Genomic DNA, 8719 nt, shown 5'->3' with positions numbered 1-8719 from the left:
AAGCTCAAGGCTGGGACCATTTTGAACCCCCCTTGTACCCGCCACTGGCGCAAGGGCAGCCAAGCTCTTGTCATTGACACAAGCACAACTCCGTCAGCTCCGTACAAAACATCCCATACAGCCTGTCCTCATGGAAAATGGCAGGAGCACTGGCTGCACCGCACCAAGGTGTCCCACTGCTGCTTCACTGACACACAAGACCTGCTCTGACAGATGGAGAAATTCCACCTTCAGGACAACTCTACATCTGTCGTTCCGGTCAGGACACTGAGAGGAGGTGATAATTGAAGAGCAGCAGCAAAACAAGTTACCAGAGGCACTGGCACGTTAGAAGCTGTTACCCAGGGCTTGGCTGGACAACAAAACAAATGAGGAGCTGGAAATGTGCCTGTTCACCAGCACAGCACAACCAGGGTATATGGGAGAGGAACACCAGGAGTTGGAAACTTGTGCCCCCTTTTCCACGAGCTTCTGGCTGGCACTTGGCAGCTGATATTTTCCCCTTCCCACTGCTATCTGCATGCCTTGCTCGAACATCTAAGCCCTTTGATTGACTTATGCCAGATTTGCTTCACATAGTCGGTCAGTAAGGATCAGGCCCTGCACGGAGCCACTGCGCTGCAGAACTGCACCAGCCTGAAGACACCGCCAGGGAGTTCCGCTAACTTCTGCATCAGCAGGAGGGACAATGAGCACAGCCACGACTCCAGAGCAAGCACAGGCTTCACTGTGAATGTGAGCATCAGCAGTGACACACAGTGGGACACACAGCTACCAACAGGCTACAGGACAGTCATCAGGACACCTGGAAAGCCCTGCTCATTGCTAACAACAATCTCTTAACTTCACACAGGCTTTCTACAACTGCTTTCAGCAGGTTCTTAATGTTACCTTTATCTTTCCTTGCAAAAGCAGGAGCATCAGGATAAAAGTTTCTTCTTCCACCACCATGGTTAAATTAGGCAAGTAAACTTGGTGGCAAAAACGCAGTTGACAGCTGCCTGAGGTGTATGTGTGGTGCTGTGCAGATCTCACACAGGGATTCTACTGCCACAACACACCATTCAGGCAGGAAACTTACATGGAAGGGACGAGCAAACAGAAAGCAAAAAGGTCCGTTCCTTCAACATTAAAACTGTGTGATGCTCAAGGGCTGTCCTGTTTCAAACCACTCTCGCTCCTCTTTGTCCATCAGCTGAAGAACCTGTGTACCCCTGGGGACCTGGCTGGAACCAATAAATGAATTGTGACAACATAAAGCCTGTTTGCATTCCAGATCTGCCTGCTCAGCACCCACAGCCCTGAGTGCAAGGACTCGGGGCCAGAGCAGTGGCAAAGGCTGCAGCCCTCCCTCATGCACCAGCAAGCCTCTGCCTGGCCTCCAATGCCATCCTGGAAGGGCTCTTACAGAAGCTACATTAGTTACCTGTGCCCACAGCCCAGCTCTTTCTCCAGAGAGATCCAGCCATGCCCCTGGTGCCACCTCCCAGAGGGCTTGCAGCACCAGTGGCATCATTCAGGGCAGCAGGTAAAACCTACTGTCATCACCCACTCTCCATCCTGGCTTTGGCAGCAGCCAAATAAAACTCCATGTCCTCAGACAGTCTCCACGAAGCAGGGTCTAAGCAAATGGTTGAAAAATTCAAGTATTTTAATGTATTTTTTTAAAAAAACAAGCAGATGAAGCTTCAGAACAGGTCCCATCATGTTTTGCTTTACAGAAAGATGTCCACAGATCCACTGCATGAACGCAGCTGACACAGATGCACTACCTGGGGGCTGCTTGCATGACCTAATGCTCATCTTGCTCAGGATGTGCAGGATTAGAAGTGAAGCATGAAAAAAGGGGGTGGTTTGGGGGTTTTTTTTGAGCAAGAAGTCAAGAAAAAGGAGGGGGGAAATTCTGTGACAATAGTAAGGCAAAGCCATGGGTTTGGCACATCCAATACACTTGTTTTCTGGCTCTTATTCAGTCTCTAATACCTCATTAGAATAAGTCATTAGTTACCTGACAGAGAAATCTCTGGTTACATTCACACAGTCCATGGTGTTCAGACTGAGGACATCAGATGGGCTTCAAAAGGGTTTGGCTTTGTTTCTTCCAGAAGTTTATTTAAAAGTGTGCAAACGGGATACACGAGAGCACAGTAATTCTGGTACACCTGATCCACAGACCCCTGACAGCCCTTCTGTCTGCCCCTTCTCCCTCTAAACCCCCCCAACACTACATGAAAGATCTGGGATGTATCCACAATCCGATTAGCTAGCGGAGACATGGAGCTCAGCCTGCCCAGCGTCTGCAAGCAGGGAGATAAGGCTGCTCTAGCTCACCCACAGCTCGACATATGGTGCTATCATGGTAACTAGAAAATAACATTTACTTCAAGGATGAGGGTGGCAGGAGGTGCTAGGGGCTGCTGTGCTTCCCTGCGTGGGCACCCATCCTCTGGGGATCTTGAGATGGGTAGTGAATGGGGCCCGGGGCTCGCATGAAGGGAGGTGGTGGCCCCATGGCGTGGAACATGTGTGGTCCGAAACCTGCGGAAACAAAGTTGGCAGCTTCAGACAGACAGAACAACCACACAGATGTACCACTGCTTCAAAGTACCATCACAAAACAGCTGGCTTACAGCTGTGCCTTAGAAAGGTGCACTTCTCGTGTGAGTCCTCAAATCCCCAAACTCCTTCCTCTCTTTCCAGTACAGCTGGGGGCAATCCTCACCCAACACACATCCTTCCTCACAGATGAAAGGTGAAAGGACTGGACAGATGTCTGTAATGCCAATCTAATGCTTTCTACTGAACCATGGAGTAAAGGAAATGCATCCAACAAGATGTCCCATAAAACAAAAGGGTCTCCATATACATACACACAGCCAAACACAGGTTGCATTTGACCAGTTGCAAAAATCACCCTTTGCAGTTCAAGTTAACGTGGCATTTACACAGCCAGCAAAAGCACTGAGGAGGTCTCAGTACCAGGAACAGGGATCTCTGACATGCCTGAGAATTTGCAAGTGAATACATATCATGACAGGCAGCTCAGTTTAATTAAACTGTGCTGACAGCTCATTTTAGGTCATCAGTTTACACTGCTTGATGAGGGATGAGGAAACTCAGGGCATGCATCAGTGCGAGAGAAGAGCAGAACAAGGAGGACTTGCTCATCTAACCCTCCCTTGAAGGGGAAACTCAAGTACCTGGAGGTGGTGGTGGAGCAATGCCAGGAGGAGGAGGCAAGGCAATGTTAACCACGGCTGGAGGGCCACTTGGAGGTAGGTTGAAGTAATTTGCAGAAGCCTCCTCTTCTGCAGCTGGAGGAGGGGGGAGAGCTGCACAAAAAGTACACGGTGGTTATGGAAAAATCTCTCAATCAAGACATGCAGAGGCGTCTGCCTTCAGAGAGAGAGGGGCACAATCAGTTCTTCCACAAGGAAAAGTGATACTACTATTGCATGTATGAACCACAGCAAGAAGCAGGACTGCACTGAAACTCCAGAACAGTCACCATTTTCCTTCACCCAAAACCAGCTTTGCTTTTTCCATCAGATGACTCTCGGTGGCTTAGGAAGACATTAACCAAGCGTGGGTTGCCAGTACCTCAGACCTGAGTAACTTGAATTCAGCTTTACCTTTTCACTCATCACATGAAGAACTCTTTTCATCAAGAATTTGCTTCTAGACAAAGCTTGCCTCTCATCCCTGCTGGAACTGCTGCAAACCCACTGTAGGTAACTGCTCTGGGCTCACCAGTGCCTCTGCTGTCCTGAACTCTGCTACTGCTCTCTAAGGTTTAGCTCCAGCCTCTCTCCTGGGAGCAGGTCAGCATAAGTGTTTCAGAGATGTAAACAACTCCTTTACCTCCAGGAAGTCCTGGAACTGGCTCCAGCTTTATCCCGGATTCTGTAGTTCCTTCCTTGTCCTTATCTTTTCCTCTTGCTGCCTGGGACCTAAAAACCAGACAAAAGTTTGAGAACAAGGATGAGCAGATAATCACTCTGCAATAGTTTCACATTATCTAATCCATACCCATTGCTACAGGCCAAAGATGAAAAAATTCACAGCCCATCAGAGACAGCTGATACAAAGTGTGCAAACAGTGCTTAAAGGAGATGGATTAGAAGCAAAACTCCAGAAATTCATAAGCAGGAAATCCCTTACACAATTTGTGTCATCTCCAACCCAGATCCCACTGCTGAAAGAAAACCAAGCTGTGAGAGGACGCTGATCAGTACCTACTCCAGGGTAACAGCCAACCCTGCTCCTGAAGGCTGCATAACCAAGTGAAGAACCTTGTGGCAGAGTCCTCCAGGCTTCCACCCCCTCACTCACCTTCCCCATTTGACATTGAGCCTGCGGCCGTTGACGATGAGCTTGTTGAAGGATTTCTCAGCAGCCACCTCTGCTGCCTGGCGGGTGGCGAACTGGATGAAGGCACATTGCTGCCTCTGCACCACCGTGATCGTCCGGATCTCCCCAAACTGGTAGAAGTGATTTCTGCATGGGGAAAAGTAAGTGTCATGGAACCTCACTCCTCCCAGCCACAGGGCACGCAGCACAGTAATATCTCAACATGTACTAAAACAGCAATGCTCAGATCCTTTTCTCTGTCACTAGTTCAGAGTAACCATTAGAAATCAAGTCTCTTATCCCTCTATAAAATTATGGAGCAATAAAACTCTTCTCTCAGCAGCTAGAGAGGCTATGAGGCTTTCTTGTAACAAGTGTAGCATAGTATCCCCAACAGCTCAGGATGACTCATCTTCATATAGAGAAATTTTAATCAAAGCATTTGAAATGTGCCTGTTTATCTGTTCCCCACCAAGCTGGCACTCCTCTGCACTTCCCCACCAACCAGTTCCCCATTAAGGAAAACTGAAAACCAGATTGATTTTTTTTTCCCCCTTGCAAGAGATTTCCTCATTTGGAGATAAGCAGTAATCAAAGCTTCAAATACCAAGCCAAGAGCAATACAAATTCACCAACGCACCTGAGGTCTGATTCAGTGATGGTGTCTCCAAGCCCTCCAACATACAGTGTAGTGATAGTCTTGTCATCAGGGGGGTCCAGACGAGGCATGGTGGACGCTCGCTTCAGGAGTTTATCAGCCACGGGATCATTAATTCCATAATAACGATCTTTGATGTTCTGATCAGCCAGGGGATCATCTGGATCTGTAGGTTTCTCATGCCTAAGGTTCAGCAAACAAACACCAGTCACAGTGGCATCAGATTAAAATGACTGTAACTGCCACCTTCCCTCTGGTCACTCACATGTTAACCCTGTTCACACAAACATGCCAAAATGAACAAAAAGCCACAAGAACTTAAACTGAGCCAGGACTACCTCAAGTTGGGGATGAATGGCACTTCTGACAGCTCGGTGCTCAGCACTACACAATACAACAGCTGGATTTCAAATGGCCTCTTGTTCAAAGACAAAGATCTCTGATTGAGGGGACTGACACCACAAAGGGAAGAAATGAACTATGCAAGAGCAGAGCTGCAGTCGCTGCTTCAGCAAAGCACTGCAAGATCACACAGCTGACTGCTCACAAACCAACTTGCCACAACAAAGGTTCAGCCCCTGGTGCTGCAGCCCAACTGAACCCAAGTTTCACACAGACCCCAGTCACAGTGTTGCATCTCCTGTCCACTGCAGCGCTCCCTGTTCTTCAAACCCCAAGGGGAGCTGTATCTGACAGTGGTTAACAGAGTAAGTGTTTAAGCTGTCTCTGTACCTGTAAGGACACTCTTCTCCTCTCTTGCATTCTCCTTTTACCCAGAAGGAACAGATGTGAGGACGGTTACGTTTGTAGTAAGGAGTGGTCCGAGCCAGCTTCAGCAGCATGTCGCTTGTAGAAGTAGCTTTCCCCAGGGCACCAACTGGCCTAGTGCCATCAGAATTGGATATCTAAACAGTAGTTCAAACACAAATAATTACGTATGTAACACCATCAAAAACTCATGCACAGAATCAGAGCAAGCAAATCATATTAAAATGATAAGCTAGGTCATTCCTCCCTTATACACATTCACAGAGAGAAAGCATAATTATAACTACACTTTCTTACCTCTCGTTCCATATTCTGGGTGTAGTACTCTTTATTGACATCAGATTTAGGCATTTCATCCTTAAGGGAAAGTCCTGCATCCCGCACTTGAATAGGCAAACCTGGAATGAAACAAACCAAACAAAAATAAATCCGGATGAAGGACAAGCTGAAAGAGCAGAAACAGTTACTGCAACCTGCACAGGCCAGAGAGAACTCATGTCACTGCTCAAGCAGACCACGCTGCCCCTGAGCCTCAGCAGAGATGTGATCATGAAGACTTGCTCTTCTCAAAGACTGTCCAGAGGCATGCACACAGTGAAAGACATTGCACCAGCGTTCATTTCAGAGGCAAGCAGAACAGCTCCTCCTCTTAGAAGAGAAAGTTCTGGTACATACCATATTCCAGGTCAAGCAGACAGGTTTGACAGACGTTCTTCAGCTTGCTGCATGTCTGGCACACTTCTGTCTTCTTGAAGCGCATGCGAACACCAGGGCACCAGCGGAACACTGTGAAAGGCCTGGCACAAATCTGCCAACAGAAAGTCAACACTTGTATCACTACCACAGATTCAGACCTCAAGAAATATCTGTTTCTGTTTAGTGCCTTACTTGGACAGGAGGAAGTTTGAGGAAGGTTTTTTTGTCATCTTGTTTTTTGATTCATTACAATAACCTGAATGCTGGAAGGACTCAAAAGGAGAAAGAAATTCCCCTCCATTCCAGGTGAGGTCAGTATAAAGCTATTAGAGATAGATCACCAGTTATCTATTAGAGACAAATCAGTCACCAGCTCAGCAGCAAGCCCAGTGAGAGGTTATGAGGCTTCTGGTCCAGAAGATGACTACTGCTCTGTATCTTATTTGGTGGAATGATGCATTTTCTCCCACTGCATGTACAGTTTTGGGAAGGAAAGCAAGATTCCAACACACACCTTCTCCCTGCCTCAGGTGACAGCTGATAAAAGGAGCAAAACACTCCTTTAATCCCCCTCAGTCAAGATAACACCAGCTGTTTCTTGCTCTCTCAGAAATATACATGGATTATGTCTCAGACAGCCACACAACCATGATCACCCCATGCACAGCCAAACCTAAACTCCAGCTATTCATGCACCATCATGAGCAAAAACCAAACTTCAGGAGAAAACATGAGATCACCTAAACCACTGAAATACCTTCAAATCCAGTACAACAATATCTGTAAAACTTCATTCTGATTAACATGAATCAATCCTGTCTGAGTACTCTTCCATAATTTTGCTATTTTAAGGCTAACAAAGCACCCATAGACTGACCTAAAGATTTATGTAGTTGCATAAATGTTCTAAGCTGTTAACCCAGATAAGACAATGGTTTTCTTAACATTAAATGTATCATTCCTAGATGTGTGCCAGTTTAGACATTCCTTCTTCAAAAGACAACAGACATACCTTGCATTCTTTTCCATATTTTTCTTTTGTCTGAAATACAATCAAAAACAGTAACAGAAAAGATGAAATAGCCGCAATTCAACATAAACCACGAAACATGAGGTTATAGCACAGTGTTTTTTCCCTAGTTATGCTGCATTTCAACTCACCCACCCTCATGTTCTGGGCTTACACCTTGGCAGAAAAACAGGACCAAAAGATAAAGAGGTAAAAAACTCTCAATGCATTTTTTATTTAGAACCAGTCATTAAAAGCCCAGCTCTGTAAGTCCTACCTCAGGCACTGCTGAAAGGTGAGAATGAAACAGAACATTAATGGCTATTCTTAAGCAAAGACAATGTTACATGAAGTAAGACCATGAAAAGAAGCAGGCTTTGACATATGACCTCTCCCAGCAGTGGGGCTGTGCCTCACAAACCCATCATCATTTCTCTCAGCAAACATCATAAACCCTCTCAGCCAACGATCAGGAAAGATCGTATCAACGTAGGTCAAACGCAACCAAACTGAGCACAGAGAAAAGCAACATACATGGACTGACTTATCCTGCATGGGGGAAACCAAGGAAAACAAACAGGGATTTAAATCACTGTGGGGAGCCTTCATAAAAGAGTTTTCATTTATTTTTACAGGTGCATATTCTTCACGTTTTAGAAACTGTGCTCAGCTATTTCCTGTCTCAGCACCTCACTGCTCCCCACAACACACCACTTACCAAAGCTTTGTTTTCCAGTATTTCCTGCACTCCAGACATTGGACTCTATCATCTTCCTCCCCTTTTTGACTGATTTACTCTTAAATTGCACACCAGCAACGTTGCAACCAAATGCTGCTGAGCAGAACCAACTACTCAGGAGTGCACATCGACCTCAGCATCTCCTCCTGGAGCCAGGCTTATTTGAGTCCCCAAAACCCAACAGTTCCAGGGTTGTAACTAAGAAAAGGACGGTCAAACAGGCACATACCATTCGAATATATGGGTTTTCTCCAAGACATGTCTGGCACAGAATAGGGAAGTCCTGAATTGAGCAAAAAAAGAAGGAAAATCAGGAATTTGCAAAGTCTATCATCAGAACAGCACTCAAAACACACTCTGCAGCAATGCTGTGGAGTTAAAACTAATAAAACCCTTGGAAAGACGCAAAAAGACTCACTGGGAGAGCTGGAAGCCACAACCCAAGGCCCGTATTATGACAGAACCGTGACCCATGGGCTATCCTGGTTTGAAGTAAAAC

The 8719-nt window shown here is 46.3% G+C and overlaps 1 protein-coding gene across 1 annotated transcript; it reads right to left on the bottom strand.

The window, feature by feature from the left end:
* Positions 1-2085: 2085 nt before the first annotated feature.
* Positions 2086-8503, bottom strand: RBM22 (RNA binding motif protein 22; the record flags this gene model as incomplete). The annotated part of the gene is made up of 10 exons (XM_010020049.1): positions 2086-2538; positions 3201-3332; positions 3862-3950; positions 4333-4497; positions 4991-5191; positions 5741-5913; positions 6074-6174; positions 6452-6584; positions 7485-7514; positions 8450-8503. Coding segments are annotated over 10 exons (1209 nt in total), but the record flags the coding sequence as incomplete, so codon positions are not given.
* Between the last annotated feature and the right edge of the window lie 216 nt (positions 8504-8719).

Source organism: Nestor notabilis, unplaced genomic scaffold (genome assembly GCF_000696875.1).
Source record: "Nestor notabilis isolate BGI_N333 unplaced genomic scaffold, ASM69687v1 scaffold18218, whole genome shotgun sequence".
Taxonomy (NCBI): Eukaryota; Metazoa; Chordata; class Aves; order Psittaciformes; family Psittacidae; genus Nestor; species Nestor notabilis.
This window is presented reverse-complemented; position numbering and strand designations above follow the sequence as displayed.